The 17,096-nt window shown below is 50.3% G+C and overlaps 1 protein-coding gene across 4 annotated transcripts in view; it reads left to right on the forward strand.

Annotated features, from left to right (window-relative positions):
* The window catches only part of AHRR (aryl hydrocarbon receptor repressor), a 75,641-nt gene that overhangs the window by 50,658 nt on the left and 7,887 nt on the right, over positions 1 to 17,096 (forward strand). For all 4 annotated transcript variants that reach the window (XM_082382972.1, XM_082382973.1, XM_082382974.1 and 1 more), the window contains 3 exons: positions 8,359 to 8,448; positions 14,648 to 14,777; positions 15,695 to 15,831. In XM_082382972.1, the coding sequence (XP_082239098.1) occupies positions 8,359 to 8,448; positions 14,648 to 14,777; positions 15,695 to 15,831 (357 nt within the window). The remainder of the gene's footprint in view (positions 1 to 8,358; positions 8,449 to 14,647; positions 14,778 to 15,694; positions 15,832 to 17,096) is intronic.

A 17,096-nucleotide genomic window follows, 5' to 3' on the forward strand; every position in this document is an offset into this window, starting at 1 on the left:
ACTCGGCAAACAGCATTTTATGGTCTTTTTTCTTTTTAAAATTTCTGCCTTAGGAGTTAAAATTAAGGTTGTTTTTGGTCGTGACTAATCTCGTAAAATCTTTTTTGAGACAGCATTTTATATACTCAAACCCTGAACATTTCTTTGGTCTTTGGACTATTACTGGTGGGATGTCATGAGTCTGTGTAGCCTCTGAAATGGGAAACGCTGTGCGAGGGCTGGTGGCACAGCCAGCACCCACCTCGCCCCCTCCCGCTGCCAGGGGGCGGGGGGAATGCACCGAGTCTGCAGCTTGCCCGGGGGAGGGCGCAAGGCCCTCGTGGCCACCACTGCCCAGCCCCATGGGGTGTGTGGGCTCAGCCACCTGGGCCGCATGGCCACTGGAGACATCACCTCTCACTGGTCAGTGCTGAGCTGAGGCTGTAAGAAGGATGGATGCCGTCTCCTGACAGTCCCGAGGTGGACCCAGCACCGCCCACCCTGCTTCTGCCCAGACCCCCGGCAGAGGGGGACTGTGGAGCCCCGAGGGAGGGTGTTGGACCGGCAGCCTGCAGGGCCCCCTCCTGGGACGCTGCTGCCAGCTCCTGATAAGACATGAGGCCTGTGGAGGCCAGAGCTGGCTTTCCTTGTCTGAGGGTCACAGTCACGGCCACAATGGGCGGCACCAGCCCCCGGGGTCTTGGCCATCAGACCCCGCTGGGCATGGGCACGGGGCGGGGAGGGAAGCAGGTGCCCATTCAGATCAAATCCCAGCAGCACAGGAACCCCGGGTTTCCCAGGTGAGGCGCTTGAAGCCAGCGCAGGAGGGCCAGTGAGAACACAGGCACCACCCTCATTCTAGAAAGACTCCCAGCTCTGAGCGGGCGGCAGGCCCGCCCCATCACACGCCTCCTTGCTCCCAGGCAGTGTCGCAGGGAGAAGGCTGTGGGCTTTCCTCCTTGCTCTAGGCACCTTCCTTCCCGGAAGTGTGCTCATGTCTTGTTGGAGCCCCTGTTCGCAGCAGCACCGGCCTCGGGAGCCAGGAGCTGAAAGCAGCCCAGATGCCCATCAGGCGATGATGGGTAAGCAAAGGTGGTCTGTACATGCAATGGAATATTAGTCAGCCTTAAAGAGGAAGGAAATTCTGACACGTTCTCCGACACGGATGCACCTGAGGGTGTGGTGCTAAATAAACAAGCCCGTCACAGAAGGACCCGTCCTGTGCGAGTCCACTTAGGAGGTCCCTGGAGGAGGGAGTAGATGGCGGGGCCGGGCTGGGGCAGGCAGAGTGTCAGTTTGGGAAGATGTGAAAGTTCTGGAGATGGTGGTGACGGCCATACAACAACGTGAATGTGCCACAGAATTGTGCACTTAAAGTGGCTAAAATGGTGAGTTTTCTGTTGCATAGATTTTACCGCAATATAAGACAACCTGGCGTTGCAAAGTGCAGTGTCTTGGTTGGGTCAGTGTCTGAGGGGCACAGGAAGCTGAGCCTCAGCGGCCCAGCCTCATCTGAGATTCTGAGACTGACAATGCTTCAGAAAATCCTCCCGACCCGTGGAAGTGGATGCGAAGGTTTTCTGTTTTTAGGTAAAGCATCTCTGAAGTGGCGCAGAAAGTGTGAGAAGCGCTGTCCAGACTTGCCATCTCCGGGCTGGCACAGGACTTGCCATCTCCGGGCTGGCACCCAGTCTGGGTGGGAAGGACCCACAGACGAGGCTCTTCACACCCTGCCTTCGGGGTCTGCTTCGTGTCCTAGCGATTGACCCAAACACTGGGAGGGAAAGAGCCAGTCAACATATAGGAAAATTGGGCCTTTTGTTAACCATAGAACAGCCCAAACGTTTCATAGGTCCCACCCCCACCCCCCACCAAGAAACACTGGGTGTCGGCATATTCACAGACTCGTGACTAGCCCACTGGGATAAGATCCAGGCAAACACTGGACTTTCCATCTGCGGCTCAAAGACGTGAGGACAGTGGGACCAAACACTTCTCCCGGGAGCCGCACAGGAATTACAGTGACAAATGACGCAGTCTGTCTGGTTCTGGAGACGTTCCAGTGGACATGGGTGTCACCCAGGGTCAATTTTCAGTTCACTGGTGTTTGGGGTGGGTGAGCGATAACGGGCTTTGTGATGAGATGTGGTCACCAGTGCCACACTGTTTAGGGCAGAGGTGCAGCTGGGGGCTATGTGAGGCTTGGGTTTGTTTCTTGCTCAGAAAACTCAGCACAAAGTCTAAATCCTATTGCTAAGTCACCACCCTGGTGTTTGCACCTCTGTGTCAGAAAGTTGTCCAGAATTTTGAAATAAAGTGAAAAGTTGGGTGGCACCTCCTTTTCAAGTCATGTGGGCACAGGGCTGCTCAGGGATCATCCAGGGGGATTTTAATTTTGCATCTAACGCTGCAATCTTATCCCAGCTGCCTGTGAGCACCTAGTGTCTCAGACACGTCTTAGGCTGGTTTAATATCTCAGTGCTTCCCTCTTTTTTTAAAAATTTTATTTATTAATTTATTAATTTATTTATGGCTGTGTTGGGTCTTTGTTTCTGTGTGAGGGCTTTCTCTAGTTGCGGCGAGCAGGGGCCACTCTTCATCGCGGTGCGCGGGCCTCTCACTATCGCGGCCTCTCCCGTTGCGGAGCACAGGCTCCAGACGCGCAGGCTCAGTAATTGTGGCTCACGGGCCCAGTCGCTCCGCGGCATGTGGGATCCTCCCAGATCAGGGCTCGAACCCGTGTCCCCTACATTGGCAGGCAGATTCTCAACCACTGCGCCACCAGGGAAGCCCAGTGCTTCCCTCTTGAATAAGATCTTTGTCGAGTGTTTATTGTATGTTTTCCTGAGTGCGGTGATGTTTCTTCTCTGAGTTATACTTTAATGGCTAAGTTGTGGCTTTGTCTCATTTGAGGCTGCAAGTCTGCGTCCCTTTCCAGGGGGTTTCCTCGTGAATTGTGTGTGGTGTGATGTCACTTTGGGCAGAACACACGACCTCCATTTAAGCCGGACGCCAGTCAGCAGCTCCGTGTCCCCCCTGCCCCCGACACCCAACGACAGAGAATCACACACATCTGAAACAAAAATGCCGTCCTAATGTGAAACGAAGAAGGCAGAAAATCTGGAACAAAATTAACTGAAAGAATGTAGGGAGAAAACAAGGAAGACAAGGCAGAAGCCTGAGCACACGGCAGCCTCCGGGGCCGCGGGTCGGTGGGGCAGCGCTGGACAGCGGAGTCTCCAGCCTTCCGGCTGCAGGAGCTCAGGGGACACTGACCGGGGTCACCGCTGCTCAGACTGTTGCCCCTCTTGTATCTGGTCCACTTGTTTTAAAAGCAAATTTTAGGTAGACCTCTAAGGGACAGAAAATACCATTCCAGAGCCATTCCAGAGCACAGAAAAGGAGGGAAGGGGCAGCTGATTCTGTGCGGTCAGGAACCCTGTACTAAAACCAGGCAGAGACGGCGCTCGGGAGAAATTCAGCCCGTGTTACTTGCGAGACTAGATGAAACCATCCTGAGCGCAGCACGGCACACCAAGTCTGTCATCGCCGTGAAGGAATGAGGCGTGGTGGCTGAGCGCGGATCTGGAATGGCTGATGCTCCCCGACAAGACATCTTGGTCAACTGTAGATGATCACTCAGCCTGTTAAACAGACAGACAAAATCTCAGGGGAGAACCACTTACTGAAAAGCCCGTCTTTGTCTAGTAGTTTGGATGACACCACCTTTCCACCTGTACCTGCACCTGCTCTGGGCTTCCTATCCCAGGCGATGGACGCACTTGTCTATTCACGTGCCAGCACCCAACTGCTTTAGTTTTGGAGGCCTGATGGTATGTTTTGGCAATAAATAACAGTCTTCCCTAACTTTCTTTTTCAGTGTTTTTGTAACAATTAGTGCATGTTTACTTTCCATACTTAGTATCAACTTGCTGGCTCCATAAAAATTTGATATACACTCCACTATATATAAAATAGATAAACCATAAGGGCCTACTGCATAGCACAGGGAACTATACTCTTGTAATAACCTATAATGGGAAGGAATCCGAAAAAGAATATATAAAAATATAGTGATTCAGATACATATATATCTGTACACCTGTACTAACACAATATTGTAAATCAACTATAGTTCAATAAAAAAGTTTGATATAGACAACAGTGCACTCTGCTGATAAATTCACGGAGGAAGAATGGGCATCTTTATGACAGTGAGTCACCCAGTCCGAGAACAAAGGATGTCTTTCCATTTGTTCACATATAATTTTGTGTCTCTTGAGATGTTTTGACGTTTTCTTTGCATCGATTTTGCACATTACTTGTTGAGTTTACAAGTCCTGGGTCTTCTTTGTAAATGGGGTTTTATCCACCATGATGTCCTCTAATATGGTCATTTTTCTCATATGTAAAGGTTATTGAATATATATATATATTTAATTTTATATCCTTGCTGCTTACTGAATTCTTTTATTTGAGTTATTTTATCATTGATTCTCTAGCGTTTTCTGAGTAAACCATGGTATCATCTGCAAATAGCGATCGTTTTACTTTCTCAATTCTTATACCTCCCATTGATTTCTCTCTTCTAGTTGCAACAGTTAACACCCCCAGATACTACAGGACAGGAGTCAGCAAACTTTTTCTTTAAATGGCCAGATGGTGAAATATTTCAGGCTTTGTGGGCCATATCAGCGGTCCCCAACTTTTTTGGCACCAGCGACCAGTTTCACGAAAGACAGTTTTTCCACGGATGGGGCTGGGGGGATGATTCAGGCAGTAATGCTAGTGATGGGCGGCGATGGGGAGCGCAGATGAAGCTTCCCTCACCTGCCCACTGTGCTCACCTCCTGCTGTGCGGCCTGGGCACTGGGGGCCCCTGGGCCGTATTGTCTCTGTCATAACTACTCAGCCTTGCTGTTGTAGTGCAAAAGTGGCTCGAGACACTACGTAAATGAACAGGTGTGGCCGTGTTCTAGTAAAATTTCATTTACAAAACCAGTGGCAGGCTATATGTCAGGGGGTGTAGTTTACACACCCCAGTATGGGATGTCATAGGCATCGTTGCCCTGCTTCCAGATCATACTGGCAACACCTAGAATTTTCCCCCATTAAGTTGCTACCTTAGGAATAACATGGACAGACACACACACACATACAACATGCACACACACACGTTACCATGTTAAGATGTATCCACAATTCCTATTTTCTTATGTGTTTTTATCAGGAACGAGTGTTGAATTTTGTTGAAAGCTTTTTGCCATCTATAAAGATAACCATAGGGACTTCCCTGGTGGCCCAGTGGTTAAGAATCTTCCTGCCAATGCAGGGGACACGGGTTCAAGGCCTGGTCCGGGAAGATCCCACATGCCGCGGAACAGCTAAACCCGTGCACCACAACTACTGAGCCTGTGCTCTAGAGCCCGCAAGCCACAGCTACTGAGCCCACGTGCTACAGCTACTGAAACCCGCACGCTTAGAGCCCATGCTCTGCAGCAACAAAGACCCAACACAGCCAAAAAAAAAAAAAAAAAAAGATAATCATAGATTTTTCTCCTTAGATCTATAAATGTGGTGTATTATATTAATGAATTTCTTAATATTTCCTAATATCCAACTTTGCATTCCTGGAATAAATTCACTTGGTCATGATGTATTCTTTTCTTAATGTGAAATTGAAGTCTGTTTGCTAATATTTTATTTAGCATATTTGCACCAATAGTCAAAGTAAGCAATTTTATTTTTATTGTATTTTCCTTATCAGAATCAAGTGTCAGTGTTATACTTCTTAAAAAGAATTAGAAAATTTCCTTCACTTTCTATTTCTGAGACAATTTATGGGGCATTGGTGTTATCTGATTTTTAAAGATTTGGTAGAATTCCTTTTTAAAACCATCTGGGCCTGGTGCATTATCCTGGGTTAGTTCCTTGATAACTTTTTTTCTTCTACAGAAATTGATCTTTTAAGGTTTCTATCTCTAATGGGTCAATTCTGATAAATTAATTTCTTGAGTATCATTTTTATTATTTCCTTACTATCTTTTTAATGTCTGTAGGATCTGTAATGATGTATTCTTTAAAATTCCTGGTGTCAGTAATTTGTATTTTTCTTGATCAATCTTGCTAAGAGTTTATCAATTTTATTAATCTTTTTAAAGAAGCAATTTTTCACTTTGTTGACAATCTTTATCATTTAACTGTTTAAACAATTTTCATTGTTTTTTCTCTTATTTTAAATTTTTCTTTCCCTCTCCTTACATTGTATTTAATTGTCTCTGCTTTCTCTAGTTTCTTGAGGAGGGATTACACACTTTGTTCTTTTGAAACAGTCATCGTAAGCTTACTGGGACTTCATGTTGCCTTTTCTGCTTATATGTAACTTGAAGTTCGTCACTTCTCTGTGTTCTCATTATGATGGGGGTGCAGATTTGTGTAGTTTTACCTATTCTTGTTGTTCTCCATCATTTTTTAGAAGTGTGGGGATTTGAATTTGGGTGGCTGCGTAGAAATCTTCAATATCAGTGATTTAAAAGCTCTCGGATATTGATATGTATGAACCCTAATAGAAAAGTCAGCACGTGACATGCACGGGCAATTTACCAAAGAAGAAATACAAGTTACCAATGAATGTATGAAATTTTTTCAATCTCATTAATAATCAAAGAAATGAAAATTATAATGATGGTAAGAGAATTTATCACTTATAAAATTGGCAAAGATTAGAAAAAAAAAGAAAAAGGTATCCAGCATGGTCAAGAATTAAGGGAAATGGGTATTATAATACACTGTTGATAGCTACAAACTTCATAAAAGTTAAAGTCTCTATATGTCTGGGGACTTCCCTGGCGGTCCAGTGGTTAGGACTCCTCGCTTCCACTGCAGGGGGCGCAGGTTCAATCCCTGGTCAGGGAACTAAGATCCTGCATGCCGCGTGGCCAAAAAGTTTTTTAAAAAAGAGTCTCTAAACGTCTGTATGTTAAAGATTCAAATTGAAATATTTTGAACTCCACTATCTAGTTGCCTGAACCTCCCTTACCTCCAGCTTCTGTATTGGCCCAGTAGAATCAGACTGTTCCTACCTCATAGAGGTGATGCAGAACTGAAAGAGCTATTCCACATATGGTGCGTGACACTCACCAGGACCTACACAGAGTGTGCTGCCGTTTTCTTTATCAAAATGATGATGATGATGCCAGATAGATAGATAGATACAGATAGGTAGATAGAATGCGCGTTGATCACGCGCTCTAGTGGCCGTGGTCCCTCGTGCATCCTCACTAGTGATGGTTCTGGGAAGCCTGTGCAGGAGGGGCTGGAGGGCCTGCTTTTCGAACAAAGAGAGACTTTAAGTCGAGCCCAACACAGCACATGCCACAACAATTACAGATATAACTGAAATTTAATAATCATAAAAATATTGTGAATAACATACATGAGTAGATTTAAAATCAAGATGCAATGAGTGCATTACTAAAAAATATTTTTAAATGCCATAACTGATATAAGAAAAAAATCCTGAATACACTAACAACCATTAAATAAACTGACATGGTACTAAAATCCACCCCCTTTCACTCACCATCTCTCCCAAAATGCACCCAAACTGGAGGATCTTAGAGGTGGGGTGAACCAGACTTTCAAGGAATATGTCATTCTCATCATAAATAAGTGGGTCCAGAAAATGAAAAAAGAGGGAAGATTAGGTATACTTGACACCAAAATAAAGAGAGAAGCTTATAGGCTGGATTTCCTTAAATATAAATGAATATTTTGTAAGTGAAATGAATCAATTCCAAGAGCATATTAAAAATTATGATCAGATAAGGTTTACCCTATGTAGGGAAGAATGATTTCACCATCAGAAAATCTGTCACTGTAACTCACCACATTAATAGATTAAAGAAAATCTATGTGATGATTTCAGTAGCTATAGAAATAGCACTTGATGGAGCTCAACATTTTTTCATGATAAAAATTCTTAGAAAAATCAGAACATGGTATAGAGGAGGGTGCATGAATGGGGAAATCCACAAGGTGGCATAAAGATTCCTGTTCTGTTTCAGGTACTGACGTGTCATCTCATAGTGATGGTTTATATTTTATAAAACATAAATTTGATAATCATTAGAAAAAGAAGAACCCTAGTCTTGAGCCTTATAAACCGTGACCAAGTTCCCGTGTCACCTGCTAGCTTGGAACCTTTTGCAAAATGGTCATAAATAAATTAAAAGCGGGCCTTTCTGGAGGTTACGAATACAGACCACAAAATGGGGGAGAAATGGTTGAAAAGCCGAACAGAATCAATGCTTCACTTTTTCATTTTGAATGATTTCACAAATGTATCTTGGAGCCAACTCGATTTTTTGTTTTTTCTAGTCCCTCCACGGCTTTGCTCTGGTGGTGAGCGCGGAAGGGATGATATTCTACGCGTCAGCAACGATTGTGGACTATCTGGGCTTCCACCAGGTAAACACAGCTGCTCTATTTGCTGCGGTTCAGTTCTGTTACCTTGAAAGCACGTGTTGTCTTCAAGGTTTAAAATGTCGCTAAAATCAAGCTTCTTTTTTTTTTTTTTAAATCATGGCGCTTTTGTCAGATGAGGATTTGCACACCTAGCTTTGTCTAGGGCCCGGGGTCACAGCGAGGGGCATGACAGTGCCCTGGGTGTCCCCTGTCAAAAGGGCAGCGACTTGTGCTGACTGAGACCTGCCCTCCCGGGCTCCTCGCCGTGAGAGGCTGGTCAGGGCCAGGGCAGTGGACCTGTCCTCATCTGTGCATTGGTGTCTCAAAGCCCAGACACGAGATACAGTCAGGACGTGGTGTGTTCTGGAAACGCTCTTGTTGGTGTACAGATAATTCATCTGGAACGTGGCCCCAGGCCAGCCCAGCTTGGGTGATTCCAGACCTTGGGGCAGAGCCGGATGGAGTCCCATCCAACACTGGGTCCTAGAAGCGTGGCTCAATGAAAAGTCCCAGGAAAGGAAGAAGGACCTGGCTTGGCCTCTGGGAAGGAAAAGAAGTCTCTCGTGAGAAATCCCAACCCAAAGTCACCAGCCTGGCGGTGCAGCCTCCCGGCTCTGGAACTTCGATGGCCGAGGTCTGAGGACAAGACGGACACAAGACTGGCCGCAGCTGCTCTGCCACGGGCCACCCCCAGACGCAGCCCTCCGCAGGGAGCTCACCGGGCAGAGTTATCAACTCGGGGAAGCCGCGGAGCAACAGCACTGGCACCCTCCCTGAGGAATTCAAGACAAAAACAGGTGGATTTGAGAGAGGACAAAACAGAACCTGGAAGAACGGAGAATAGTGTGTCTGTCCTCAGGGCCACATCCGGAGGCAGAACCTGTGCAGTGATTCGCACGGCTTAATATACAGAATTTACAAACTTACACTAATGTAAGTTTAGTGTAAAGTATCATCGCCTAGTGACACAGGATGAGCGAGAAAGCGGTGCAGGCACAGTGCGTGCGCGGGGAGCAGCGCCCGCGGGGCTGAGCCCCGGCGCCCAGAAGGAGCACATTGCGGAGGCCACGCCCCCGCCCCACCCCCAGCCCCGCCCCCCGCTGGCTGGGGCGAGGCGGCGGCCCCTGGGGGGTGGAGAGTCCCCCGAGGCGCCCACCCGCTGGGACGCTGGCGAGACTGGGGCAGGGGTGCTGGCCTGGAGGCCGTGGACAGCCCCGCGGGGCCGGGGCGCCTCTGCCGGCAGAGGGGAAGTATCTGCAGAGCCAAGCGAGGAAGCGGGGAGAGGCCAGACTGGCGTTAACAACGAAAATCTCCCCGGGTGGGCCGAACACCAAGGGGGTGCCCGAAGCCGAGGGCAGCGGAAGCCAAGGTCTGAGAGCCCGGTCCCCGACAGGCTGAGAACTGAGGTCCGCCTGAGCCCCTGAGGCCGATGGGGCCCGTGATCTAATTTCCATGAAAATCCTCGTTTGAATCGTTTTCGATTCCTCCCACGCTCGTTTCCAGGTTGACTTTCCCGCCACCCGGACCCGCACAGAGTGACCGCCAGGCCCTGTCCTGGCCCCGGGACCGTCCGGGCGGCCTCGCGGGCAGCGATCGCGCGGTCACGGCCTGTGGCCCAGCAGCGGGCGGAGGCGCGGCCCCCGCGGGGGGCTCGGGGGCGTGGCCTCGGGGAGCCGGCTCCGCCCCTTCGAGTCGGGGTCGCCCGACTTCCTCCTCCGCGCGGTGGGGCTGCGAGGCCGCGGCCGGGACCCCCAGGGGGCTGGGGGCGCTCCTGACGCGGGAGCTGGGCCACCCGGTCCGCCGCTGTGCAGTCGCTGCGCGGAGGCCGCGCTCGCACGAGGTCGGGGGCCGTGGCCGGGGTGCAGGCTCGGGCTCGGGGTCCCCTGGAGCAGCGGCCCCTCCAGGACGGCTGGTGACTCCGCGAGGCCGTGGGCACGAGGGATTCCAGCCCCAAATAGCGAAGTCTTCCACGTGCTCCCCTGGAGGTCGTGTGCGGGATCTGGATCTAGAAAAACGTGCTTTGGTCTGCCTTTTGCGTGCTCAGAATTTCTTTTCGTTCCAATCACTGTCGCCTGAGTTGCTCTGTGAATTCTCCAGACACCCAGAGCCACCTGCCTTTGGCTGTAATTCGAAGGTCTTACCACCGGGTAGGACCTTCGTGAGAAAATCCCTGCAGAGGAGACCTGCCTGATTCCAGGTCTGAACTTGCTAATTGGCTCTTTTGTTTTCTTGGAACTTGGTTATTTCCGCTGAAGCGTTAGAAGTGAAAACAAAAAAAAGTTTTGCCTTTTATTATAAAGAAATTGTTTCCAAATGCCATTAAATCAGGCCGTGCCTCTAGTTTATGCAAAATATTTCATGAACATGTTAGAATAGCTTTGTGCTATTGTAAGCTTCTTGTGCAAAACGCCTTACAAAAAGTCAGGAACCAGGTATTTCCTGTCACAACCTGAGTGCAGCGTTTCAGTATCCTGCACTTCAGCACTCTTTGAGATGAATGGATAGGCTTTCGATGTATATTTTAGTTGCTGTTGCCGTTTGCTGCTTCAAGATGTTGTGCGTTCTCTCGGAGGTCAGCGGTCGGGGCAGCTTGTCCCCGTGTGAACCGGGGCAGATGTGAGGGCCTGTGGAAGGAAGCAGTTAGGAATCCACAGGCATGGAGAGTGGTTATGTGACCTCTCTGCACAGAAAGTAGAGATGGTTACTGCTGGAACGAGCCGTTTGTGAAAACGGTTGTATCAATACTTTTATCCTCAACTCCGCAAAGGGTGGTTTAGAGGCAGGATGAAGACCGCCTGACCCAACCAAAGCAGGGCCTGTTTTGTGCTGTTTGATCATTGTTACCCACTCTCTCCCCTCCTTCTCACGTTTCCCACCAATTATTTTTCTTGACCTCGTTTGTAGGAATCAGACCCTAGGAGATTAGGAAAGACGAAGGGCAGCCACGCTGATTGCTACCAACTTGGTTTCCCCACCCCAGGTAACTGGTCTTCAAATTCACCTTAGTCAGCGATGTCTCCTCCAAGTCAACCTGCCTCCTGTGCCCGTTAAGCCACAGACCCACAGCTTGCGTCCCATTCGTGAATCATCTGAGGTGTGTGGAGACGGCAAATGGGGCAGCAGGGAGGCCCTGGGGTTCTGCGAAGCTTGGGGTCACCTGCTAAAACTCACCAGAGAACAACCTGGATCACAGTGCCTGTATATCAGTTTATGGTGAGAAGTATCCAACACTCAGAGGTCAGCACAATTTTTTTCCTTTAATCAAAACCATGGAGGGGAAAATGCCATCCATCAAAGCAGGATGGAAAAACACCAAATTCCTAGTAATGAGTCAAGCAAATGATATGCAGTATCTCCACACAGAAAATATAAAACATTATTTAAAGAAATTAAAGAAGATCCAGATAAATGGAAGGATATGCCATATCCTGGACTGCAGGACTCGATATCATTATCATAAAAACATCAGATCAAGTTATAGAATAACATTAATTAATAACACTGCCGTAAAAACTGAGCAGCTTCTCTGGGAGGAAACTGACAAGCTAATTGGGAATGCAGAGGGCTGAGCAATCCCATCCGCGGGGCGGTGGGGGATGTGATTTTCCCTGGGACATACAATCCCGGAGACGAGACTGCCTGTCGAGCTCAGTGGCTGAGATGTGTGGGGTCGGTGGAAGATGAACAGGTGGACGCATAGGACAGAGCGGAGGTTCAGAGCAGCCGCGGGTTTACAGTGAAGCTGGTGCTGCCGAGAGGTGGGCGGGCACTGGTCTCGTCAGTAAACGGTGCTTCGTGAACTGGATCCACATGAAAAAAATGAGTCTTGACTCCTACCTCACACCATGCACAGTCAATATCGGGTGGGTGGTGGAAGCTTCTAGAAGATAACAGGGCAGAGTTAGGAGGTATATGAGGACAGAGTACATAGACAGGACAAAAACTCTAAAACCCTCTCCATGAGGAGAGACTGATGAATCAGGCTGTGTCAGACCCATTAAGAGAGCAGCAGGGCAGGGCAGGGAGTGGAGAAGATTTTTGCCAAGGAATCCACTCGAGAAAGGACTCCTGTCCAGAAGGATGAAGAGCGCTGACAAAGCAGCAAGACAGCTCAATGGAAATTCATGAAAAAGACAGAAGCGGGCAACACACACACACACACTCACATCTAAAAACCAATAAACATGTGAGAAGATGTTCAGTTTCATTAGTCTTCATGACGTGCTAATTAAAGCCATCAAAAGAAACCATGATGCATCCACCACCGTAGCTCAAAAAAAAAAAAAAAAAGCGTTGAAAATACCAAAGGTTGGCCAGAACATAAAGCAACTGGACTTTCACACACTGCCACAACGGAAGTGTGCATTCGTATGCTCACTTTGGATGGCTGTTTGGCCTTTTCCACTAAAGCTGAGGCTCTGCTCACTCCATGACCCAGTCATTCCACTCCTGGGTGTGCATCCAACAGAAACACCCTCGAAGACACAGCAGCAGCCTCTGTAACAGGCTCATACGGGAAATAACTCAGAGGGCCCAGCAGTGAGTGGATTAATCAGTCGTGGTATGTTCCTACAGTGGAGTACCACACGATGGTGGGGCTGAAACACTGCCGTCACACGCACCAGGGGACGTGTCACAACTGTGATGTGACACAGAGGTCACAGCGCTCCATTTGCATCCAGTATCAGCCGGCAGTGCGGGGTTCTGCGCCACGACCGCCTCTGGGGAGGGTGGAGGGAAGGGGTTCTGAGATGCTGTAGGGGTCCTGATTCCTGACTGGGTGGTGAAGCTGCGTATTTATGATTTGGGCACTTTTCAGACTATGCATTATGCCTGAATCACAAAAGCACATTAGGAAAGCATCGCTATGGGATGTGCCCGTGTAACCGTAGAGCTACCAGGTGAGGTGGGAGCCTCCGGTGAGAGGGAGCCTTCAGGTGAGGTGGAGCTGCCAGGTGGGTGAGAACCAGAGGGTGCGGCAGGTGCCACCAGGTCTCAGCAGGAGGGAAAGTCAGGTGTGCCCACGTCCACCATGAGTTGGTCCCCCGTCACGCCAGACTCCCTGACCCTGGACAGCACTGACCAAGGACCACAGTCACTTCTGACCTCAGGTCTTCCTCTTTCTGTGAAAACAGTGTCCTGGGCTTGGGGGGCGCACAGGTGAGAGAGCCCAGCCTTCGACTTAACGAGCATACTCATTTTCTACCTCCCGAGGCTGCCCGTTAGATGTTCGGGGCCTCAGCTACAGGAGGGGCCTGTGGAGAGATGGTGCACCTCGTCCGCTCTGGGTGGGGCCACCTGTTACCTTCTAAGGAGGTAACGTCACTTGTGAAGTCTTGATCCTTCAGGAACTCTTCCTCCATCTAGTTGGTATAGTGATCCAGTTGAGATGTGATTGAAACTCAGAAATGGACCAGTTGAAGAGGTCACAGACAGCACCTGGCGGGCTGGGGTCCCAGGCGGGTAATGCGTGATGCCCTTCAGTTAAGAGAGGGTAGTGGGGAGACGTGCTCCAGGCTCGTCATCTATCGACACTCTGCGGACGTTTTTGCCGACAACAGCAACCGTCGAGTCTAATGAAGCCAGTCTTCGTAGCCCGTGACAGTGGCCTTTGTGCCCCAGACCACAGTTTCCCAGAGTGGACCTGTGGGTCGGCCTCTGCGTTCGGGGCCCGAGCAGGTGGGAGGACCCAGGACCAGAGAGAGGGCTGTGGACTGGTGGGTCCTTGCAGCGTCCTACTGGGGGTGGTGGTCAGGCCTGTAGGTGCTGGCCCGGCCCCCATCTCACCTGGTGGCCCCCAGCTCACTTCACAGGGATGCTTTCCTAATTCACTTTTGTGATTCAAGTATAACAGATAGGCTGGAAAGTGACCAAACATAAACGCACAGCTTGATGAGGTTGGAGTCAACTTGGAAAAGTGGGTATCTTAACCCCAAGTGACGTTTGGTCTCTGAGTCCCCGACCTGCCCCTGAAGGCACCGCCCGGCCTGGGGGGCACCCGCAGTGTGCCCGGCTCTGCGCCTCGTGAGCCGGATGGCTGGTGTCCAGGCCATGTGGTCATGTCCTCCGGGGAGGGACTTTCTCTTCACAGGTGAGACTTGCCTTTGACAGATGGATGAGACATTTTCGCAGTTATTAACACTGGAATAAAGTATGGAAAGTCACTCAGGGTAAGGCTAAAATGACTGTTGCCATGTTCCAGACGGACGTGATGCACCAAAATATTTACGACTACATCCACGTGGACGACCGCCAGGACTTCTGCCGGCAGCTGCACTGGGCCATGGACCCTCCCCAGGCTGGGTGTGGGCAGAACCTGCTCTCAGAGACAGGTGGGTCTTGGGGGGGCCCTGGTCTAACTCAGCCACGGATTGCCCCCTTTCCTTCCCGTCCAGTTGATGCGGTGTCGACGCCCCCTCCTCGGAGACCTCCTCCCGCGTCCCGCCCCACCCTCCTCCCGCCCCACGTGGCCCTCTGGCTCCCGAGTGCTTCTGCGTCTTGGGCTGCTGCTCTGTGCCCCCCAGGGCGTGGGCGTGAGGCTGAGAAGCCACGGTACTTGTCTCTGGTTTTGCAAACTCCCCCTCAGATGCATGTCTTCCAGGAAATTCCTTTCACCCACTTTAGATTTACCTGAAAAAATCCCCCAGAGACTGTTGTCTGTTCAGGGACGTTGCCCACTGTGAGCAAGACCCCCTACAAAGTCCCGGATCCGTGGCCCCTGCCCACTGGACACACAGGGCAGGCATCCAGGTGCCCAAGAGATTGCAGAGCCGACAGGAGCTCGAGGGGCAGGGCGGCGCTCACCTGGGGTCCAGTGCCGGGGAGGAGGAGTCCTGGTTCTCCCACCCATCTCCCCGCAAGTGGTCCATGATTCAGGAGGAGTTTCCAGCACACCTTCACACAGCAGCATGATTTACCCTGTAAAGTTAGAGAAAAACGCAACCCCCAGGTGCCGACACACAGTTTCACAGAGCTCAGAACAAAAAACCCTGAACTGGTCAACAGTCCCACGTGTGGTTGTCACACACGTGGTTGTACCAAAACGCAGTTTTCAAGGGCAAAGACCTGACTTTGTCAGGGCGGCTGGCTCTGCGGGGGTGGGGGCGGGAGGGATGCTCAGGGACAGATGTCAGTTTGGGGCAGGCGTGTGTGTTACGTGCTGATAGCTTGCTGTTACATTACGAACTTGCTTATCAGAGTGTGTTTCCGGTTTCTCCCTGACCACCACTGCCTGTGCCAACGCGGCCAGGAGAGGACGCCGTCCTGGGGAGGCTGCTCCGGGCCCAGGAGGGGGCCGCGGGCTGGCCCACCGAGTACTCGGCCTTCCTGACGCGATGCTTCATTTGCCGCGTGCGCTGCTTGCTGGACAGCACCTCGGGCTTCCTGGTGAGTGAGCGGCTGCTGGGCGGGAGAAGCCAGGGGCCGGGGGTGCTGGCGGCACGCAGGGTCCAGCCTTGACGCGGCAAGGCTGAGTGACGGCGGGTGGGTGAGAATGAAGTGGGAAATCCGCTGGGGCGGATGAAGTACTGGCAACCCCCTGCACCCCGCTGCTCATCTCTTATTCAGGCAGTCAGTTGGTTGTCCAGGAAGTCTTTTGTTTTGATCATACTTTGTTCTCAGTTCTGTGGGAAACTAAGATAGTTTTCCCTCTACGTGAATGTAGGTAGATTTTACTGTACAGTGAGGCAGAGATCGAAACCTAAGCTGAAGTGAAGCTGTGTCAGAAGCACCAAGCAGAGGAAACAAGCAAAAGTAATCAGTTTAAAAAGTGTCTCATCATATTTTACTGCGAGGTTGGTCACTGCACGTGCACGTGCAGGAAAGGGGTCCGGCACGGACAGTGGAGGCGCCGAGGACAGGGGAGCAGGCAGCGGCATCACATGGCCTCCGGGTTCACCACAGCCGCTCCTGCGCCTGTGCAGAGCCTGTCCACACCTGGCAGGTGGGGCTGCCCACGGGAGCCCGTTGTCGAAACTTCAGGAATATAGAGATCCAGTTGATATTAGGTTGGCAGCTCGAAATCAGCCATGGTGGGAAGTTTTACACCGAAGAAACTGTCAAAAGCTACAAATCAGGGCTTTTTCCCTCTGGAGAGCTGGATGTTAAAGATGTCCCAGCACCACTGCCCTGACTGCTCCACCAATCATGTGACCATCACATAGTAGGCGCTCTGCAAGCATTTGTTCACCCAATAAATTCATAGACAGATGGAGGGATGGACAGATGGATGGGTAGATGAAGGGATGGTGGAAGGAGGGAGAGATGGATGGACAGATGGAAGGACGGAGGGAGGGGCGAATGGACAGACGAGGGATAGGGAAAGAGTGCAGCCACCCTGTGGGCTTATTCCTCCATCCAGGGCTGGGGCACCCTGAAGTCGCCTGTGAACTAACTCTTCCATAATAGGGAGATCTTTTATTTTCTTTTATCACAAACTCCAAAGTTACTTTCTGGCTTTTTGACTCACACCACGTGCTCCAGATAAACAAATCAAGTTGTCCCTAAGTTTTATCACCATGAATGACAATTGTCAATGAATGACAATTTGGAAGTGGAGGGTTAATGTAGAACAGTCCTCAGAGATGATGTGCTCCAGCAAATCCTCCTGGGGGGCTGCCTGGTGGTTCCGGCCAAGTCCATGCACGTTCACG

The sequence above is a fragment of the Balaenoptera borealis genome (genome assembly GCF_965194805.1).
Source record: "Balaenoptera borealis genome assembly, chromosome: 2".
NCBI classification, from domain to species: domain Eukaryota; kingdom Metazoa; phylum Chordata; class Mammalia; order Artiodactyla; family Balaenopteridae; genus Balaenoptera; species Balaenoptera borealis.